This window comes from Leucoraja erinacea, chromosome 23 (assembly GCF_028641065.1).
Source record: "Leucoraja erinacea ecotype New England chromosome 23, Leri_hhj_1, whole genome shotgun sequence".
In the NCBI taxonomy this organism is placed as follows: Eukaryota; Metazoa; Chordata; class Chondrichthyes; order Rajiformes; family Rajidae; genus Leucoraja; species Leucoraja erinaceus.
Genome location: NC_073399.1, coordinates 22160580 through 22184011, shown reverse-complemented (window position 1 = coordinate 22184011; position 23432 = coordinate 22160580). Strand labels below are relative to the sequence as shown.

The 23432-nt window shown below is 42.1% G+C and overlaps 1 protein-coding gene across 2 annotated transcripts in view; it reads right to left on the bottom strand.

The window, feature by feature from the left end:
* Positions 1–23432, bottom strand: part of fdxr (ferredoxin reductase) — a 44288-nt gene that overhangs the window by 13056 nt on the left and 7800 nt on the right. For both annotated transcript variants that reach the window (XM_055654094.1, XM_055654093.1), the window contains exons 3-10: positions 21430–21525; positions 18744–18866; positions 18356–18469; positions 14630–14731; positions 11972–12079; positions 8716–8800; positions 2401–2600; positions 1140–1311 (exon numbers count right to left, since the gene is read on the bottom strand). In XM_055654094.1, the coding sequence (XP_055510069.1) occupies positions 1140–1311; positions 2401–2600; positions 8716–8800; positions 11972–12079; positions 14630–14731; positions 18356–18469; positions 18744–18866; positions 21430–21525 (1000 nt within the window). The remainder of the gene's footprint in view (positions 1–1139; positions 1312–2400; positions 2601–8715; positions 8801–11971; positions 12080–14629; positions 14732–18355; positions 18470–18743; positions 18867–21429; positions 21526–23432) is intronic.

Below are 23432 nucleotides of genomic sequence, written 5' to 3'. Positions count from 1 at the left end.
AGCAACTGAGAAATCTGATAGGCCTTGACAGACCTAGCGAAAGTGTTCAGCAAAACGGTCTCAGTTATGTACAGGAGGCTGTATTGGGAATATATGATGCAGGGGAAGAGGTTAAAGAAGGTGCAGTGAGTACATCTTTTTGAAACATATAACAACTCTTAGGAAGGCAGGACAAATGCAGTTGGGACATTTCCTCTCATGGGTATGATCTCCCAATAAAGATCACCCATTGAAGACTGAGGAAAGGAAAATTTGCTTCTGAAGGTTGAGAGCTTTTGGAATGAACAGCATGAACAGAAAGCTTTATTATATTTTAAAGTTGAGAAAGATAGATTTCTCATCAATACGAGAATCCAGGGTTATAGGTCAAGAAAATAGACGAGAAATGCTGAATCAGCCAAGATCCTAAACAAATGTGGAACTGGCTCAAGGGATGGAATGCCTTACTCCCTTGTTCCTGGTCCTCGTGGTGCTATTTTGCTACAGGTGCACGATTAAAGTCATCTTCAGCCTGGTCACTGCAAAACCTATTTCCACATCCTTAATGAACCAAGCATCCAGTATCATGAATTTTAGAAACCAAATCAGATTGCCCTGACCTTTAATTACAAAATGTCCTCTCATTACCAAATGACCCATGTGGTACAATGCAGTTTGTTCTTTAGGTTAGATAAGTGGCAGCAATATATTATCTGAAGTTGCATGTTTCCCTTAAAAATGATTCCACTTGTTTCTTCACTATAAATTAGAGATATGGCAATTAATGTTTTAATCCAACTTAAGGTTGTTCAAAATCATTGAGATGCGGAGGGATCACAGAGAAGTCACAAACATATCATACCACTTCTAAAAGTAATACATAAAATTGATTTACAGAAATGCAGGTAAAATAATTTAGTTACAGTTGTTAAAGCAGCCGAAAGTACAAAGGGATATTTCTATTCTAGAAGTAATGAACTGCAAATGTGGAAAATAAAGATTCTTGCATGCTAGTTTACATGCTGACATTTCATGTTAAACGCATTTATTCAATCTGGTTCAGACATTGGGGACACATGAGAAACAATTCCCATTGTCTCTCTCTTCAGATGTCAACTGAGAATCATTCAAAAACGTGCTCCTTATGGCTACCAACTAACCTGGTGCATGTAGGACTCGTCCCAATTTATTTGGGATAACCCCTTGTTGTTGATCAAATGGAACAGAGGGGTCAATGGAATGGCTTTTGTAGCCAATGCTGCTCAGCACTAATCCACACTCCAGATCTTCAATATCTTCTGTCTGAATGGCTTTTGCAGATGCTACTGAACCCTCAGGAAAGAGAAAGTTTTTCCAACAGTCAAACCAAACACACTTGGTAATATCATTATCCACAAAGGAAATAAAAGTACCTTTAGTATGAAACATTATATGTCTAATTAACAACAGATAAAATAAAAGAGACGGTATTTAAATATTTGAAACATTCACTTTGAATTAATATTGTATAAATACAAGATGATCAAAATCTAAACTTATCAAGTGCATAATCACAGTCCTTGTTATTGACCATTTGTTATTAACAAATTTTACACACATGTCCTCCCTAGGTTAAGGCAGGGTTCAGCTCCTGTGAACTGCTCGTAATTGGAACAGTTTAGATATCAGAAATGTGGTCGCTAACTGAGTTCCCATATGGCAGAAGATGCCTGCAGCCCTGCGGCAGCCGGAAAATCCATACTGCTCGTCAAGCAAATGCTTACTTGTGCGTACAAGCTGTACATACCTTGAGTGTTCATAATGTGAGGGAGGACCTGCACTCACTGAGCTACCAAATCATTATCTGCACAACAATCAGGTTCCAGACAACTTGTCAAGTGGCTCCCTGATCTGAACTATTCTAGTGGAGACCAGTATTTTTTTTTTAAACATAACTTTGTTTTTTACAAAATAATTTCAAAATTTACCACTGCTTGCAAGTTTTATTGGAAGTCAGTAATCAACTAATGCTGTTTCCATTGGGGCATTTAGATGTTCTAATGTATAAATGCATGATTGTGCTTTTAGAATGTTAATAGGCATAGTTACAATTTGCTGACTTGCAGAACGCGTCAGGTTCAAAAGTGGGCCTAATGATAATTGCATTTTTGGTTATCTGTGGGGAATCTGGGTTCTTATCCCTCACGGATATCTAGGTGTACAGGTGATCAAAAGATCAAATCATAGAATAGCAAGGCACTGGAGATACGGATACACAAAGCCTCATCTGGAAGTGTGTGGCCACACAAAAATCATTTTCATTTCTTCCATTCTTCAATTAAAAAAGGTACAAACTAAATTGTACATATTAAAATATGAGTACTGCTTATTCCAAATGACTCATTGACACCACACTCACAGAATGCCAAACTATTCACCTACCTCCAGCTTGGTAACTGTAAGCCGAATCCCACCCACACGTTTTCCATCCTTACTCGGAACAATCTCCAAGGGGCTTCGCAGAAAGCGTAGGCTCCATTCTTTAGTGGCTGCTGCTCGGCACTCAGCTTCTTTTCCAGAATTAATTTCAAGACCAGCTTTAATCAGGAGTTCAATCAGCCGCTTCCTCTGTCTTGGTAGATCTGGAAAATAACAGATACCAGGATTTAGTAAACAAATTTAGCTTGAATGGTTTATAAAAAAGACAATATTTTCATCACAAAGCAAAGCACTCAGTAACAAATTAACTCCTTCTCTGGACTGTATAAATGGAGCCTTTAACCTATAATTTCTAGACAGAAAGGCTGCTCAGAGATGATCAATTAGTACTGAGCATAATGCAGAATTTGTAATTCCTTACATTACACATTACTCATCACCTACAGATGCCATAAAAAGAAAAACTAATAATTTCTAGGGTGCATCTGGTATTCCCTAAAAGATCTTTTTAGATTTGATCAAGTTTCTTGTCTTGTACTCAGCTGTGAAGGACACACTAAAACACATCTAATATGCAACACATTGGATACAATACGATGGGACTAATGACGATGTGCTTCAAAAGCTGACCTCATAAGCCTTAGAAAATCCAACAAGAGATTCTAGTGTTCTTATGGTCATGTTTCTGACTATTGGTCATTAGATCTTTGCAACTGTTGACAGAAGTAACTTTTGTAAACAATTCGACTACATTGGTTGATCTTCAAGTTCAATGTGCAGTTTACAATGAAAAGTCCAAGATGCAGAGACTTTCCTGTTCTCTGGCTGGCTCTGGGGACTCGATCTCATCAGCTGCCTTCGAAGGTGATACAAACTCTTTTGTCAATGTACACTAGCCCATTCTGTCCCGGGCAAAAAACACCAACTCATTTGTCGGAACACCATTGTGCTTGAGGCTGTCTCTAATACACTGTTGTAATGAATGAATGAATATGTTTATTGTCATTGCACAATACTGTGCAACAAAATTCCATTACATCTCCTCCGGTTAAAAAAACCCAAAAAACAAACAAACACGACAACCATTGACACATATGTACACTTATTAGTAAAATAATAAATAAGTATTTAAAAAGAATTAAAAAGAATTTGGCGGCATTTCTTGGAATTACTATTTTTTAGTCTTTTTTAGTCTTCAGAGACCTGAATCGCCTCCCAGAGGGTAGCAGAGTGAAAAGGTGGTTGGCAGGGTGGGATGTGTCCTGCTTGATATTTGTGGCCCGGCGCAAGCATCGGGCCCTATATACATCATCCAAGGAGGGCAGTTGAGCGTTTGTAATGCTCTGTGCAGTTTTTATAATTCCCTGCAGCGCCCTCCTCTCAGCCACAGTACAGCTAGCAAACCACACCAGGATTCCATAGGAGAGGATACTTTCCACGGCGCATTGGTAGAAGGACAGCAGCAGCGTCTGTGAGACGCTTGCTCTCCGCAGAGACCTCAGGAAATACAGCAGCTGATGTGACTTCTTCACGAGAGTGACGGTGTTCATTTGCCATTTGAGGTCCTGGGAGATGTTTATTCCCAGGAACTTAAAGCCAGTGACTCTCTCCACCGTGTCTCCTTTGATGTATAAGGGAGCAGGTTCCTCTCTCCATTTCCTCCTAAAGTCAACGACCAGTTCTTTTGTCTTTGATGGGTTGAGTACCAGGTTGTTTTTGGTACACCAGACAGTCAGTTTTTGGACTTCATCCCTGTAGGCAGACTCGTCGTTGTTGTTTATCAGTCCCACCACAGTCGTGTCGTCCGCGAACTTGATGATCCTGTTTGTACTGTGTGTTGGTATACAGTCATAAGTGTATATTGTACACAAGATGGGACTCAGCACACAACCTTGTGGCGCTCCTGTGCTGAGCGTCAGGACTGGGGAGTAATTGGACCCCATCCTGACAGTCAGTGGGCGGTCTGTTAAAAAGTCCTTAATCCATCCGCATGTGTTTGCATTAACACCCAGATCAGACAGTTTGTCCACCATTCTGCTGGGGATGATGGTATTAAATGCAGAACTAAAATCTACAAATAACATCCTCACATCACTTTCACTTTCTTGATTGTTCCTGCTTCATGTGACCCTGCACAAGAATTCTGTAAATGAGCTGGCATGGTGTACAAGAACTATCCATACGGATTACGAGGCCTGTTCAGTGAAATTGAGCCCTCAGGTTCATGGTCCCGATACTGACCAGGCCTTCCAAGTTTGTCACCTTGTCCCGCCAATTTATGCCCAGGAGTTACATATGTAAACACTTGATCTCTTTGAGGCACTTCTTGCAAAACATCCAAGTTTCACAGCCATAACAAAGGCTTGAGTATAACTGCTTTGCACACTCTGATGTTGGTTAACAGCTACATGTTTCTGTTGTTCATCACAAATCACCAAGCAAGATTCAAGCTGTTATTTCATGTTGAGAGATCCATCAGTAGAGATAGAACTTGCCAGGTACCAGAAGTGATTGAACGTCCTCATCTCTGTGCCATCGACACTTATGTTGAAAGAAACGCCGCAGAGCCTGGAGCAAGTCGGTGCAGGTCTTTGAACGTGTTGTACCTTAAGAGTTGTGATGTTTAAGCATACTTGTGAACGATGAGTTTAAGGTCAAACTCCAAATATGAACCAGGCACACAGTCAGCATCACATAATGCCACCAATATCAGTCTCTCAAACTTCTTGGTCTTTGCCTTCAGTCTCCAGAGTTCAAAGAGCAAGTCTTGCAGTCTGTATCTCGAACATTCCTGTTTCAAGGTTATGCAGCACATGGTTCAGGATGCACATGAAAAATGAGTTGAATAATATTGCAACAAGGACATAGCCCTATTTCATGCCATTGAAAATGTCAAATGATGTTAAAGTGTCAAGACTGGAGAAGACAAGGCTCACCATACTACTGCAAAGAGTAGGAGTAAACAGGTCCTTTTCACAATGGCAGGCAGTGACTAGTGGGATACCGCAAGGCTCAGTGCTGGGACCCCAGCTATTTACAATATATATTAATGATCTGGATGAGGGAATTGAAGGCAATATCTCCACGTTTGCGGATTACACTAAGCTGGGGGGCAGTGTTAGCTGTGAGGAGGATGCTAGGAGACTGCAAGGTGACTTGGATAGGGTGGGTGAGTGGGCAAATGTTTGGCAGATGCAGTATAATGTGGATAAATGTGAGGTTATCCATTTTGGTGGCAAAAACGGGAAAGTAGACTATTATCTAAATGGTGGCCGATTGGGAAAGGGGGAGATGCAGCGAGACCTGGGTGTCATGGTACACCAGTCATTGAAGGTAGGCATGCAGGTGCAGCAGGCAGTAAAGAAAGCGAATGGTATGTTAGCTTTCATTGCAAAAGGATTTGAGTATAGGAGCAGGGAGGTTCTACTGCAGTTGTACAGGGTCTTGGTAAGACCACACCTGGAGTATTGCGTACAGTTTTGGTCTCCAAATCTGAGGAAGGACATTATTGCCATAGAGGGAGTGCAGAGACGGTTCACCAGACTGATTCCTGGGATGTCAGGACTGTCTTATGAAGAAAGACTGGATAGACTTGGTTTATACTCTCAAGAATTTAGGAGATTGAGAGGGGATCTTATAGAAATTTACAAAATTCTTAAGGGGTTGGACAGGCTAGATGCAGGAAGATTGTTCCCGATGTTAGGGAAGTCCAGGACAAGGGGACACAGCTTAAGGATAAGGGGGAAATCTTTTAAAACCGAGATGAGAAGAACTTTTTTCACACAGAGAGTGGTGAATCTCTGGAACTCTCTGCCACAGAGGGTAGTTGAGGCCAGTTCATTGGCTATATTTAAGAGGGAGTTAGATGTGGCCCTTGTGGCTAAGGGGATCAGGGGGTATGGAGAGAAGGGAGGTATGGGATACTGAGTTGGATGATCAGCCATGATCATATTGAATGGCGGTGCAGGCTCGAAGGGCCGAATGGCCTACTCCTGCACCTAATTTCTATGTTTCTATGTTTCTATCATGGAAGATGCAAATGATATGCATGGATTTTATGAGACAGCCGCGCTTACAAATTCTGCATTATGAGACAGCCGAGTAGGCCCTTTGGCTCACTGAGTCCACACCAACCAACATCACACTAGGGACAATTTACAGAAGCCATTTAACCTGCAAAGCTAAACTTCTTTGGAATGTGGAAGGAAACCGGACCTCTCAGAGAAAACAGGCGCGGTCACAGGGAGAACATACAAACTCCATACAGACAGCACCCATAGTCAGGATCGAACAAGGGTCTTTGTCTGAGTAAGGCAACAACTGAACCACTGTCCACTTTGTCACTCACTGAGCTTGACGAGGGTGCTCCAAACTGCTTCCATGTTGTCTATTTCAAAAACCTTTCTCAGTTCAATGAAAACAATGTAGAGGTTCATATGCAGCCCAATGCATTTCCCCTTTCCCTCGCTCACTGAGAAGATCATGTTGACACTCTGTGGCCTGATCTAAAGCCACATATAGCCGCTAGCAGAGTTTCTTCTGAGATAGAGCTAATCGGACTGTTCAGGATAACCCATGCAAGATTCTTCCCGGCAAGGGATAAGAGGATAAAAAACATGATAGTTGTATTTATTTTTGAAGGAGACAACTGTAGTATCTTAAGAGTCTTGTGGCAAACTCTCCTTCTCCCAAATGCTGGTTTAGATGTCATGGAATGCCCCCAAGGTTTCAGTGTCAGCTGTTTTGAAATGTTCAGCAGAAAGACCATCTTTGCTGAACCTTTGCTGGAGATAGGACTTTTAGTTATTACATTTTTGCACTTGTTTCATATGTAAACAATGGACATCTGCAATTATAGTAGATTTGCAAGAAGTTGACATTTGCCTGCATAAAATTCACATGAACCGCAAATTAGATGATACAGCATCACCTGCCTTGGTGGCAATAGCTAAGTTATAAATACAAGTTGCAGGTATTGCAAGGAACCGTTGACCCAGAGTAGTTGGTTGCAAAGCAGATGGCACAAAAACTCTCTGAGCATCCACCCAGTATTAACCAGTTGTTTTGGCAGTAGCCTATATGGCTCAGAGCAATCAAAGTGACATGGTAGCCCTTAAAGATAGATGTGCAGAACTAGCATTCCTTATTTTGGAATAGTGAAGAAAGGAACAATAACCATATAACCATATAACAATTACAGCACGGAAACAGGCCATCTCGGCCCTACAAGTCCGTGCCGAACAATTATTTTCCCTTAGTCCCACCTGCCTGCACTCATACCATAACCCTCCATTCCCTTCTCATCCATATGCCTATCCAATTTATTTTTAAATGATACCAACGAACCTGCCTCCACCACTTCCACTGGAAGCTCATTCCACACCACTACCACTCTCTGAGTAAAGAAGTTCCCCCTCATGTTACCCCTAAACTTGTCCCTTAATTCTGAAGTCATGTCCTCTTGTTTGAATCTTCCCTATTCTCAAAGGAAAAGCTTGTCCACATCAACTCTGTCTATCCCTCATCATTTTAAAGACCACTATCAAGTCCCCCCTTAACCTTCTGCGCTCCAGAGAATAAAGACCTAACTTATTCAACCTTTCTCTGTAACTTAGTTGTTGAAACCCAGGCAACATTCTAGTAAATCTCCTCTGTACTCTCTCTATTTTGTTGACATCCTTCCTATTGTACACCATACTCCAGATTTGGTCTCACCAATGCCTTGTACAATTTTAACATTTCATCCCAGCTTCTATACTCAATGCTCTGATTTATAAAGGCTAGCATACCAAAAGCTTTCTTTACCACCCTATCTATATGAGATTCCACCTTCAAGGAACTGTGCACGGTTATTCCCAGATCCCTCTGTTCAACTGTATTCTTCAATTCCCTACCATTTACCACGTACGTCCTATTTTGATTTGTCCTGCCAAGGTGTAGCACCTCACATTTATCAGCATTAAACTCCATCTGCCATCTTTCAGCCCATTCTTCCAAATGGCCTAAATCACTCTGTAGACTTTGGAAATCCTCTTCATTATCCACAACACCCCCTATCTTGGTATCATCTGCATACTTACTAATCCAATTTACCGCACCTTCATCCAGATCATTGATGTACATGACAAACAACAAAGGACCCAACAATGTAATAGCATGGACTTCAAGTGGTGTCAAACAAGGCATTGGAAGATTGAATGGCAGTGGAGGAAACCTGGAGTAATGCCTTACATCCACAAAGAAGCTGAATATTCTTCTGGTTCATTATCAGATGAAAACTGATAAGAAATCAGATTAAATAGGCTGCTATGGTCTCACCTTTAACAATTGGTTTGAGCCCCTCAAAATCATTGGGATCCAGCAATGACCGAGTACCTGGCAAATTAATCATCTCACGCAGTTCCTATAGGGGGTAAAAATAAGAAATAGATTTAAAACTTTATACATTATACATTAACACCAGCCTGAAATAATTAGAAGATACCTAATGACAAATATACAGGTTTTCCTATTAGAAATCTTTAATGTACAGACCTCATTTTCCGCAGACTGTGCCTTTTTTGTTCATAATCTTGTTTTTATGATGCACATTAATTGTTGCATCAAATGTAGCACTACTTATATTGAATTCAATTAATCTTACATCAAATGTCTAATTGTGTAAATTAAAATGCTTATCCTTGCTACCCTTGAATGCCCTTAAAAGAACAAAGGTAGAGATTTTCACTGTATCTCTACACGTGGCAATGATAAACCAAAAGGAAGAATGCTAATCAACTACACCTAGAACTACATCACTACTAAATTTGATTAGGTTAGCTATCAGTAAACATATCAAATTATGCCTTCAATACAGCTAAAAACATTTTCACCTTGTTAAAAGACAATGCTCAATGTCATAAGTTACTGAACCAGTCACAGCAGAAAAGCTTATACAGGTGCACAACCTTTTATCCGAAGACCCAAATAACGAAAAGCTCCGAATAGCGGACATTTTTTCGGTCCTTGAAGAAAGGTCCTTGAAGACGTTCACCGAGGTTGGCCCGCAGAGGTGACAGCGGAACCTCCGGTCGGTCCTCGAAGAAAGGGGAACTAAATCCCCATTCATAAAAGAGAAGGTGAGGGTATATTGCGCGAGAGGGTTAATAATTGACAATCTGCTGCTGCCTGCCCACTGAGTTAAAAAGTTCCCACGGTAGACTCACGATACACAGTGTATCGTGAGTCTTGCGTGGGAACTTTTTAACTCAGCGGGCAGGCAGCAGCAGATTGTCGCTCCCTTCAGTTTCACCCCACCTACACCCCTCTGCTTCCCGGCCATGTGTGTGATACTCCCTTCCCTCCTCTCTGCAGCTCCCCGCCCATTGCACTGGCGCGGGGGCTTTGCACTGTCTTCACGTCGGCTATGCCAGCAGGTCAGTGCCAGTCACCGGAGACGTCAGGATCAACGGGACACCGACCCCCATGCCCACTCCAAGCACGGAGATCCCAGAGACCCACAGCCAGCAGCAGCCCAGCCCCGTTCCAACTCCAGAGGAACACGCTCCCCGTAGGGACAGAAGCTGATGGTGTGCAAGGTACGTCTTGGTCTTGGGGTTGCGGATGAGGGGGCACAGCTCGGGCTGTGACGTCTCCGGCCACCCCCCTGGACAGGAGCTGAGACTGGGAAATGTGGGGTTGTTTGCAGTTGCAGAGGGAGGGGGCAAGGGCGGTACAGTTCCCAGTCTCAGCTCCAGTCCAGGGGGGTGGCCGGAGACGTCAGGACCAACGGGGCACCGACTGCAAGCACGGAGATCCCAGAGACTCACAGCCAGCAGCAACTCTAGCCCAGCCCCGCTCCAACTCCAGAGGAACCTGGGTTGCGGATGAGGGGGCGCAGCTCGGGCTGTGGGCGAACTGCCGCTTGTCGCTGTAGCGGCCCATCGGGGAGCGGGTTCCTGTTGGTCCCGACGTCTCCGGCCACCCCCCTGGACAGGAGCTGAGAGACGTCAGGACCACCAGAAGCCGCTCCCCGATGGGCCGCTACGGTGACAAGTGGCAGTTCGCCCACAGCCCGAGCTGCTCCGCCTCATCGGAACACCGACCCTCAGGCCCACTGCAAGCACGGAGATCCCAGATCAGCAACTCCAGCCCAGCCCCGCTCCAACTCCAGAGGAACACACTCCCCGTAGGGGCAGAAGCTGATGGTGTGCAAGGTACGTCTTGTTCTTGGGGTGGCGCAGCTCGGGCTGTGGGCGAACTGCCACTTGTCGCCGTAGCGGCCCATCGGGGAGCGTATTCCTCTGGAGTTGGAGGGACAAGGAGACACAGCGGCTTTTGAGAATGGTGGGCAATCACTTCCAAAGTTCTGCCCACACAGTCAGTACACCTCTCCTACACTTGTCTCCCGCACTAAGATCATCTCGCAGAGAATGATCCCAGCCTAACCCTCCCTATTCTCTCCTATTCTGCAAGAAAAAAACTACATTGAAGACTCAAACTCGCGATCGAGTAACTGCCGGGATCGAGGCGCAAACTCGCGACCTTGCGGATATGAGCCGAGCACTCTACCACTGAGCCAGCCGTTAAAATCTACGCTAAAAATCTTCCATTCCGAAAGCCGAAAAATTCTGAATTACGAAAAGTGTCTGGTCCCAAGGCTTTCGGATAAAAAGTTGTGCACCTGTCATATGAGAGACAATGAGACAAATCTTCCTGGCCATGTCCAGTCATTGGATGAGAAACCACATTTCGCTGGGAATTATTGGCCAGGATCCAAAGGGTTAACATTTATTGTTTCAAATGTGTAATAATTTAAAAAAATGAATTCAGTATTAAATTATGTGCACACTTTTTAAAACAGGTTAAATCCCTCTGTGCCAGAACTAAGAAAAAACGTTTATAGAAGGCTAAGCTTTGCCTCAGGGAGAAAGCCTCATCAATTTACCACCTAAGGTCTGGTCCCAGAGATCATTCCACCTTATCCAGGATGCAGAGGGCTACACCAAGGCTGGAGGAATGAGGGCACGTTCTTTAGCTGGTATGTCAGTTCCAACACAATCAAGACATCAAGCTAACAGTTGGTCATTGTAGAGCACTTTACCACCCTCAAAACTGCAAGCCATGGGGCATGTACAAATGCCTACAGCTTCTCTTACATCATTCACTCCCTCATTTCTATGTTGTCAAACCTGAGTTATGTAGCAGAGTTTGCTTGGATAAAGCCAAACCATGTTGTACCATGTTGTATAACTGATTTTTTAATATAAATGAATAAATATTATCATTTGCAACAAATCACAACAATTATCATAGTTCAACACAAAATAATAGATATTTAAAGAAAAGGCATATTCAACTATGAAACTCTGATAGATGCGTGACAGTGATCTGAAGCAATTTGAAGGGTGCATCACATGCTGTCTGCCAATACAAAGGCAAAGCTTAGCTTAGTTCAGTTTAGTTTATTATTGTCACATGTACCGAGGTACAGTGAAAAGCTTGTTTGGTGCGTGTTATCTAGTTAATAAAAAGACGCTTCATGATTACAATCAAGCGCAAGCCAAGCCATGATTTTAACTATATGTCACCTTACCTTTATGGTAAATGCCACCTGGAGAGGTCCTCTTCTCCCAACAATAATCACCCGTTTCACCTTACTATTTTCTATAGCCTCCAGCGCATGTGCAGTGATATCTGTTTTCTGTAAATATATCACAATATTGTTCCACAAGTAAATGATTCATGAAATTGTTAGTGAATGTTTGAACATTTCCCAAACAACCCACTGCACATACTTTGTGGAGAAATGACCGCTGATCATAAGTTCATAAATTCATGTCATAGAAGCAGAAGTAAGCTATTCGGCCTATCGAGTCTATTTTGCCATTCAATCATGGCTGATCTATCTGCCCTCAAGCCCATTCTACTGCTTTCTACCCATAACCTTTGACAACCTTGTTAATAAAGAATCTGTCAATCTCTGCTTTAAAAATAGTCAATGACGGCCTCCACGGCAATGAATTCCACAGATTCATCACTTTCTGACGCACAAAATTCCTCCTTATCTCATTTCTAAAGGTACGTCCTTTTATTCCGAGGCTGTGCCCTCTGGTCCTAGACTCTCCCAATAGTAGAAACATCCTCTCGACATCCACTCCATGTAGGCCTTTCACTATTTGGTAAGTTTCAATGAGGTTCCCCTCATCCTTCTTAACTTGAGCGAGTGCAGGCCCAGAGTTATCAAATGCTCATCAATCAAAGTATCCTTTATTGTCATTCAGACTTTTCAGTCTGAACGAAATTGTGAACCTTGCAGGCATAACGTAGAATAAAATAACAAAACACACGATGAACACAGTTTAACATCCACCACAGTGAGTCTACTAGGCACATCCTCACTGTGATGGAAGGCAAAAGTCTTAAAGTCTTTGTCTCTTCCCTCCTTGATCTCCCTCTGGGTTGAGGCGGTCCAGGCTTTCGATGTTGGGACCCCGCCGGGTGATGGTAAGTCCCACGGCCGAATCCGAGCTCTGTGAACGGGCCAGTTCAAATTCCACGGCCTGGGGCGGAGAAAGCTGCCACCTAAGTTAACCCAATCATCCCTGGGATCATTCTTGTAAACCACCTGTGGACATTCTCCAATGTCAGCACATCCCTCCTCAGATATGGGTCCCAAAGTTGCTCATTATACTCCAAATGCAGTCTGACCAGTGACTTATAAAGCCTCAGCATTCCATCCCTGTCTTTTTCAAGATGGTGGATGTGCAGGAGTGGGCGCCGTCTGTGTATGGCAGCCTGCCAGCAGTCCGTCTCTTCACTTTTTTTTAATTTTAAGTCCTGTTAAAAAATGTTAGCTGGAGGTTTTTTATGTGGTGGGCGGGGGTGGGGAAGGGGGAAACTTTATTTCTTAGTCCCCTACTTGGTCGGAGAGGCAGCATCCCTCCAAGCTGCTTCTTCGCCACGTCCTTGCGGCTTACCATCGAGAATGGAGCGGCGTTTCCTGTCGGGACCGGCCGGGACTACAGCTTCGGCGGCGGTGCAGCGCTGGGGCACCATCGTGGAGCGGGTAATGCCTTGCCAGGTCGCCATGCGGTAAGCTCCGGAGCGCTGTGGCCGCTGACTCCCAACATCGCGGAGCTGTGGCTGCGGACGTCCGGCCGCGGGCTGCACTGGATTTGAAGCGCCGTGGAGCCTGGGATCGAGTTCGCCGGGGTCGGAGCTCCAACCGGCGCAGCCTGAGAGCTACGAGTGCCCCGGTCTTCGGGGAGGAGGCAGCCGCTCCAGACTTTCCAAGCCGCTGAGGAATGTTTCACCCGACGCCGGGGTTCCATCTTCGTGGCAAGAGGGCCCCGAAAATCATCAGACTGGCTGCAAGGCCACAAATGGGCCCCGACCTCGGGTGTTTCACAGAGGAAGAGGACTTAACTTTCTGGTGCCTTTCCCCACAGTGGAAATGTTTGATTCTGCTGTGGGGGGACATTTGTGTTGAACTCTATAACGTGTTGTGTCCATTTTCTTTATTTTTTTAAACATTGTCTCTGTTTTGTATGGAAACTTATTATCTATTTTATGTAAAGCACTTTGGTATTAATGCGAGTTGACTTAAAACATGCTATATAAATAAAACCTACTTACTTACTTACTTACTTATATTCTAGTCTTCTCAAAATAAATGCTAACATTGTATTTGCCTTCCTTACTACTGATATAACTTGCAATGTTAACTTTTTGGGAATCCTGCACAAGCACTCACCAAGTCCGTATGTACTTCTGATTTCTGAATCCTTCCCCACTTACAAAAGAGTGTATGACTTTAATCCTACTACCAAAGTGCATGACCACACACTTAGCTCTGCTACATTCCTGCTGGAAATCTACATAAAGAAACTGAAAACATGGTTCACCGTTCAATGGCAAGCACAAGCACTAACTGCTGATTGCAGATTCTGTATTATTAGTGCTCATTTGCACATTTAAACAAAGGTCGCTCTTTCAACCTCCCAATTTCGCCACAGTTTTGGACCTCCCTTAGATAATGTAAAATTTAGATAGGAAAAGTCATTGGACCCATCTTTCTGACAAACTTCAGATGTCTAAAGTGTCATGATAAAACTGTTCTTTCTTTTCTGTAATTAGGAACATTTGAGGATGCAGTCTGAACAAATATAAAAATATTATCTTTTTAAATTAGTGTTCAATAACAACTTTTTAGGCAAAAATATTATGAACCCAATGTGGCTTCCAGACAAACCTTAAGCATGTCAATGGGAGAAAGGAGAATCCTAGCTACATCCAGTGCCACGTTTCCATGTCCCACGATGACTGCCGTCTCACTGCTCAACTCAGGGTTCAGCTGCAAAAAGCAACATAACATTTATACTCCTTGTACTTGAGACAGAAGTCCATTAAACAATACTTCAAATGTGAATATATTATAATATAATATAGGTGTGTTTCCATTTAAAACAAAGCCCACCCACTATGCCAAAGATTTCCTAATTCACGAGGTCTGTGTGGCCTTTCATACAGAAAGTACCTGATGGGAGGGTGATCACAATGTATGAATACCATCATTACAATGCTGAAATATTTCTCCTCCTCCCCCAAATCAAAGACGACAACCATCCACCTGCAACATTCCACATGTTGCTTCATCCAACCTTACTGCAAATAAGTGCAGACCAAAACAGAGGGTGCACTGGAATAGGGTAGGGTAGGAAGGACACTGGAATAGGGTAGTGTATTCTGCCAGCAGAAAACACATTACATCCTTAAGCAGCATTTGCACATAATATTTTGCTTAATGATGATTGAATTGAGAGGTGGTTTCTGAGTTGCGGAGTCTTTAATAATGGTTAAGTTGGAGATAATATTTGGCCATATTCAGCAGTGCTCTGCTCACTTACTACACTTGTCAATTAATGAAGTTGATTTTACCACTGACTTTATAGCAATTTGTTCTTCTTATGTAGTACTCTTCTTATGTAGTAATCTAGAATAATTTGCTTCCAGCCCCATTTTAAGCGTTCTGAGTGGCTGATAATGCACATATGGGAACTGTAGACACTACCACAGATGGTGCACGAATAGACAACAGAATAGGTAGTTCAAGAAGGAACTGCAGATGCTGGAAAATCTACCAACAGAATAGGTAGGTGGGTGGGTAGTTTACAAGGTGTTGCACTCCTTACACTGCTCACAAAGGACTCTTTTTTAAATGGCTTTTGCACGATCAATGCTCTCATTATAATTCTGAATACTCCTTGTCCACTTTAAGCAGTCAATGGACAAGAAGTACCTAGAAGACGGAGGGAATGCTGCACTTTATAGCATAACCTTGTATCTTTTACACTGGCTGACTGGTATTTTTTCACAATGAATGCTCTGTATAGAGTGGCAGTTTGGGGTATGTAAACTACAGGGCCTGCCTGCCCAGCTTATCTGACTGGACATGCTTGGGATGTTGGCCTGGGAGAGGATGCTGATCTTGATTCAATTACCCTTTCAGGGAGCTGACGGATTTCACAAAGACATGGAGCTGCCGTGCAATGCCTGCAGGTTCCAGAAGCACACAGGAGAGCAGGGATTACAGCCACGAGCTTTGTTGCAAATTTTTTGCATGAATTTCCAGATTGTTCGTGTTGGAACAGGGTTCTTTTTTAAAATCAGATCTCAAAACTCCACTAAAAAAATCATTTTTTTTCCTCCAGTGAAATACTGTATGTCATACAGTCATAGGTCATTACGCAAGCTAAAAACAAAGGCTGTGTGTTACATTGTTCAGAGTATTGTTACACAATTGTCAATAGAAGTGATTACTTGTCAATTCCAATGACCACCTGAAGGTAAACTTATGCCCCTATCCCACTTAGGAAACGTGAACGGAAACCTCTGGTGACCTTGCGCCCCACCCAAGGTGTCCACGAGTCGCCAGAGGTTTTGGTCACTTGCCTGGAAAGCCTCGGCCAAAGCGTGAGATCCTACAGGATCTTTGCTACCGACTGAACACACACAAACACAAACATCGCGAAGGTGGGGGCCAGGGACAGTGGAGGAGTGCTGTCTGCGCGATGAAGAGGAAGGTAAACGGCTGCCACAGAGCACGGTAAGTCCTTTAGAGAGTGCGTGAGGGAGAGAAGGGGAGAAAGAAGGAGAGGGGGAGAAGGAGAGGGGGAGAAGAAGTGTGGACAGTTTTAAGACGTTTAATAAAGCTAGCGGGCATTTTACGGCGGATCTTCTAGGTCCTGGAAAACCAAAGATCCTACAGGATCTTTGCTGAAAACTCCAATGAGCCAATCAAAATGGGCGGTCAGCGAAGGAGATTGATTTCGACTGCCTGTAAATAAATAGCAACCCCACTCCACTGGCTTCGACCAAACGGCAACCTATTTTTAGTCAATGTAAAAATGGCACTGATCTACAGTCAAGGCCGTTTTTTTTTGTTTTTTTAAATAATCGCAGGAACATAGAAGAACATCGACTACGCGGAAACCACTTTTCGCCATTAGGGAGAGTGACCAAAACCTCCGGGAACCTCACGGGAACCTTGGGAAGCAAAGTTTCCAGAGGTTTCCGTTCAGGTTTCCTAAGTGGGACAGGGGCATAACAGACTGCATTCAGAAGAGAGAATGGTATCCGATTACTATAGGTAGGTATGTTACAAAACCTACCTGAATCGTGTCTGAGAATCTGCCCCACCCCGTGTGCGCGATTTTGGCGCTGTTTAGAGGGGGCGGGTTTAAAACGCGATTTTTACTAGGCTGTTGCAATCGAAAATGTTCAGCCTAGTAAATCATTAACGAAAAATCGCTGAAAGACCCCGTCGCAAAAGGTATTATTAGTTTTTATGGCCTTGTATAATAGTTATAGTGGTTTAAAAATCACTCTCTAAACCCGCGACCTCTCGCAGCCCCAGGGTTTTATAAAGCAAACAATTAAAGGTATGTACCTTATTTTTACATTAAAAGGGGCTTGTTAAGAACCCTGTATATAAAGTTTTCTATAGCGAGTAGCTAATTTTGGGCTCTTTATATCCCGCAGTATTTTTCTGGGCATTTGAGGGCACAACTCCAGCGCAATGTGAACGTTCTAAACCAGCGCGTTCCACAGGAACCCACTAGAAAGCTGATTTAAATTTGACTTTAATTTACAGCAATTGAACACTAAATTCCTTCCATTTGGCCTATAAATTAATGTAAATGAGATTTTAAAATCATGTTTTATTGTGAATTATTTATGAATATTATTTGGACACTTGGGCTATTTAAAAACGTTAATCATTTATTAAGAAATGGATAGATGTTTAGATCTAGTAATTGAAGTTTGAAATTTGCTACACTTGGGTAACTAACTAATTATATGCTTTAATTTCAGGTCATCCAAGTTAGATTATTTTATGTTTGTTTCAGAATGGTTCAATCTACGATAACTGAAAATTTCATTCAGTTCTCTTAATTTTTAAGAAGGTTATGGCCTTTTGACTGTCCATGATCACAGCTTTTTTGTCATGTCCATAGAAAATCAATAGGGACCAAGATGCTAATTTCCGAGTATGAAAATGGCCATAACATTTTAAATACTTGAGATATGAAAGTGAATTGGGTGTCAAATTAAACTTATTTTTATGCTTTATCTGATGGGATAAATTACAGACTTGATTTTTTAAATCTCAAAATTTTGTAACATTGCTACTATAGGGAGTTTTTTTATTCTCTAAATTTTTTCCCTGCTTCTAAATTTCCAAAGTATTTTTTAAGTGGTTCCTGATCGAACTTGCCATATAACCAAAGCAACCCATTCGTCATTCGTGTTATATCCAATTCATGTTATGGAAGCTCGAGTCACAGCAGAATTACTTGAACGAATATATTTACACACAAGTACACTTGCCCACTGAAGGAACAAAATCTAAAACATCAGAAATCCTTCAGCGTGTAATGTGAAGCAAATAGATAATGTACATTATCAGTTGACTTACATCTCGGTTTTCAGGTAAACCATTATACCAGCCTACGAATGTTCTTGCAGAATATACACCCAGTAGATTCTCCCCAGGAATCCCTAGCGTCTGATTAGTTTCAGCTCCATAGCTCTAAGATGACAAAGATACATGCCAGTGGTAAAGTTACGCTAGTTTGATATACATACATTGTCAAAACATTGCATTACGTTTAAAATGAATAAATGAAGCTGTCTTCTAGAGAAATAAAATAAAAGTAAGGCCATGATACAGTAGAAAAGCCATACTTTCAATTATTAGATTGATGAGGATCAGAATAGCAAAAATATTTTACCTCAAACATGAATATCAGTATTCAGCCTTAACACAAAATTCAGCCATTGACACAGTTTCAGTGGTCTCTTACCAATACCAGAACGTGGTATGCCTGCTTCAGCTCCTCAATACTTATATCTTTCCCAACATTAACGTTTCCATAAAATGAACAATGTCCACGGTGTGCTGTCTGGGTGAATGCATTCATAACATTCTGTGGGGTAAACACATTATGAACAAAATGGTATCTAAACCTCATCATACAAATTGACATTCCACAAGTCTGCTTGTGTTAGATTATGATGGTCGATGCAATCTCATCTTTGACTTTGCAAGCACAGAAATAAGAACTAAAACTACAGAAATAAGAACTACAAAAGTTTTTAAGTGTTACCAAATCCAGGCTTCCCTCTAGAAAAGCCTGTAAAACTCCCCAGTCTCACCAGTTAACAGTACTACGAATTATAAGAGAATTCCATAAACCTTGAAATGGTTTGTTTTATTCCTCTCTACAGTTATAGGTCAATGTAGAAACCAGCAGATTGCAACATACAACCTTGTCAATTATATCCATCAGGAACTTTATCTGAACACTTGCAATCTTTGCACACAAGAGCAAGGAAGGCCATTTTAGGCTGGAACAGGTGCAAAAAAGATTTACAAGGATATTTTATTATATTATCAGGTTAGGAAAGTTTGAGCCATAAGAAGAAGCTGAATAGGCTGGGTTTTTTTTCCATTAGGGGACCACCAGAGGCGCCGGGGGAGATGGCAGCCCTTCCGGCAGTCTGTTCATTTTTTCTTTCTTTTTGTTATTTTTAGTTTGTTAAAGGTTTTGTTTGAATGTTCTTTGGTATGTTTTATGTGGGGGGAGGGGGTGGGGGGGGAGGGGGGAGGACCAGGGGAAACTTTTTTTCAAGTTTCTTACCTTCCTGTGATCAATTTTCGGATCACATTCACCGAGTTCTGCGGCCTAATATCGATGGAGCTGGAAGCCTCCTCGGACTGTCGTGAGCCCCACTGCGGGGCATGGACTTTAACATCGGAGTGGATCCCTTGCCTGGGAACGTGACCACCGCGGACTTACTATCAAGGGCTTGCAGTCTCGGGCAAGGATAGTCGGGAGCTCCAAAGCCGTGGAAGGCTCGACCAGCCCCAACGCGAGGTTCAATCGCCCGGCGCGGGGAGCTGACATCCCCCCAATGCGGGAGCTTGATCGCCTCGACGCGGAGGCCCCGAACGCCACCAGCTACGGGAGTCAAGATCATCCCGTCAACAGAGGGCTCGAGGCCCCCAACCGAGGAAGAACAAAAGGAAGAGACTTGAACTTTATTTCGCCTTCCATCACAGTGAGGAATGTGTAGGAGTCGCTGTGGTGGATGTTCAGGTTAAAATGTGTTTTTGAGCGATCTGTTATTTTTAATAGTATGACTGACCTGGCCAATGAAATTCCTCGTATGTTGCAAAACCTACTTGGCGAATAAAGTGTGATTCTGATTCTGATTCTGATTAATCATAGGAGACTGAAGGGTGACCTAATAGAAGTTTATAGATTCATGAGGGGCATAGGTAAGAGCCCCAGTCTTACCCACAGGATAGGGGAGTCTAAAATTCGGTGGCATAGGTTTAAGATGAAAGGGGAAAGATTTAATATGAACCTGTGTGGCAACTTCCCACACAGCGGGTACTGTATATACGGAACAAGCTACCAAAGGAAGTAGTACAGGCGGGTACAATTACAACATTTAAGACATTTGGGCAAGTGCATGGATACGAATGTTTTTTGGGGATATGGGCCAAAGACAGGCAAATGGGACTGGCTCAGTTAAGCAACTTTGTCAGCATGGACAAGTTAGACCCAAGGGCCTGTTTCCATGCTCTATGACTTTATAACAAGATCATCTCCTTTATCATTACCTATGCCAAGTTTAAATAAATGCATTATGCACATGATACAACACCTTTCTCCTTACACGAGGATTTATCCCTCAATATCCAATAATCAGCACCAAGAAAAGCATACATATAGAGGAGACAGCCAAAACCAAGAATCTGTCAAAGATAGGGTAGAGTCAGAATGTTTTTTTTTTCCCCAGGGTAGAAATGTCAAAGACTAGAGGGCATAGCTTTAAGTGCGGGATGTGCAGGGCATTTTGTTTTAAAACAGAGGATGGTGTGTTCCTGGAATGTACTGCCGGGGTGATCGTGAAAGCAGATGTGATAGTGGCATTTAAAAGGCTTTTAAATGGGCACATAGATATGTTGGGAATGGAGGGTATGGGTCACTTGCAGGCAGATGAGATTAGTTCATCTCAGCATCATGTCCGGCTTAAACAATGTGGGCGGTCCTGTTTTATGGTCTATGTTGCAGCTCTCACAGGAAAAGATTCATTTTGAAATTTTACAACTATACAATAACAGAGCACCAAATGCATTTCAGAAATATTAAAACTGAATTGATCAAAACATTACATAAACCAGTACGGATCAACATATGGTCTTTATGCGGTAATTGTAATTTTGATTTAGGTTTAACCAAGATAAGCAATACATTGAACAAACAGATTTAAACTTTATTCATTTTCAGAAAACCTTCACTTCATTAAATTTATACTTTAGGCATTTTTCTTTTCTATTGATTGTATCCATTTATCAGAATCTTTGTCAAATATTAAGCACATTGTTGCATATACCAACTACAGCAAAATTCTGTAAATGTTTCAAACCACTCAGATTAGTAAAGAATCTGTGAAATGTTGATGGAATGTTGGACTAACCTTCACTTCTGGATGGTCAGGAGCAACGCCAAATCTCACAAGGCCAAATGGAACTGGCAGTTTTTCATAGATATCAATCACAGTTGATTTGTGGTGCTGGAACACAATAAACGAGTTACAAATACACTGCTCCTCTCCAGCAAACACGATATACATTTCAGGAAATGCCATCAACATAATTGTATGCTGCATTGTGTTAATGCTAGTACTGATACAAAGTTTATGATTAACCAGAAAAATGCATAAAATTCACTTTCAACACATCCAAACCGTAAATTAAAGTGCTGGAAATTTCAGCACTAATGTGCACAACAATTATTTGTAATGTACGTCAGGAAAATAATTCACAACCACCCATTCCCTCATGTTAAAAGACGAACAAAGATACATAATGGGGGGAAAACTAACTCTGCACATGCTTTAATAAGTGGTTTACAGCTTTGTACTCAAAAATAACAAGCAGATATTAGGGTGCTGGTTTGATATCACTCTACCCAGAGTTAGAAAGTAAAGTTAGTAAACACATTTCATTAGCTATAAATGCTCAAATGTAAAGGTGTATTGACTAGTCATAGAATTAAAGAGCTATGCACATGTAAACAAGCCCTTCGGCCAAACTTATCCATGCTGACAAAATTGCCTGTGACTTAGTTCCACTTGCCTACACCGGCCCCATTTCCTCCCATCTAAATCTTTCATATTCACGTATGTGTCCTAGTGTCTTTCCAATGTCATAACTGCACCTGCCTCTACCACTTCCTCTGGCAGTTCATTCCACATCAGACATCACCCTCTGTGTGGAATGTCTGAGCGTTATGTCTGAGGTCCCCTTTAATTATTTCCCACCATCTTAAATCCATGCCTTTTAGTTTTAGATTACTCGACTCAAGGAAAAAGGTTGTAGATAATCACTTATCCATGTCCCTCATTATTATATAAACCTCTATATAGATCACTGCTCAACCTCCTACACTCCAGGGAAAACCAATCCAGCCCATCTACTTATAACTCAAACCCTGCAACCCTGGTGACATCCTCGTAAATCTTTTTTCCACCTTTTCCAGTTTAACGGCAGCGTAACTAGAACCGTCCAGAGTACTCCAAAATGCCAACGTCTTGTATAGCTGCAGCATGACATCCCAGTTCCTGTACTTAATACCCTACCAATAAAGTCAAGCATCCCAAATGTCTTCTTCACTATCCTGTCTATCTATGTCGCCACTTTCATGAACTATGTATCTGCACCTCTCTATCTCTCTTTTCCAAACTGTTACCTCACAGGTTATACACATTTTTTAAGAATAGCTTTGAAAGGAGACTATGTATATAGTCTCTTCTGAGAAAAGTAGTCCCATTACTAATATTGGTTTCCTATCCTAATATTGTTTTTTGGCTGCAAATCCATCTTGATCAAAATAAAAACAGCAAATCTCTTTGCTACCTGGGGCTAGCCGAGTCTGATATACTGCCACATTTAAACCACTGAATGGTATTTTGCCTAGAACTGGATTCCCAGGTCTTCCTGATAATCCTCAGCATTCCTCAGCTATTGAAATCACATCTCAGGCCTCCACCAGTCAGATATGATGCAGGACCCAAGATGCCATTACTCTCAGCGAGAATGCTAGACCTGCATTGACAGAGGAAAATACATCTTTTTTGAAGATTTGTACTTTAGTTTAATATTTAAAGAATATGTCCAAGTTTCTGTACTTCGATTAGCATTTTTCAAATGTTTTTATACATTTCAATTGTAAGATATTATCGCTACCTAATTATCTTTCACTTCTGTCTTGTTAGAATTAGATTTTTAAAAATGCTCCCTCAACGTTCCCCGCAGTTTGTTCTTCTTGTGCAAGCCAAGAAAATAAATGTCAGCATACAATTTTCATTGAAAGACTGACCCTGGCCTTGCTCATCAGACTATAACTAATTATAGCAAACTTGGCCAATTTATTCTCCACTTTCACCTTCGACGCCTCAATGGACTGAGATACCAAGGC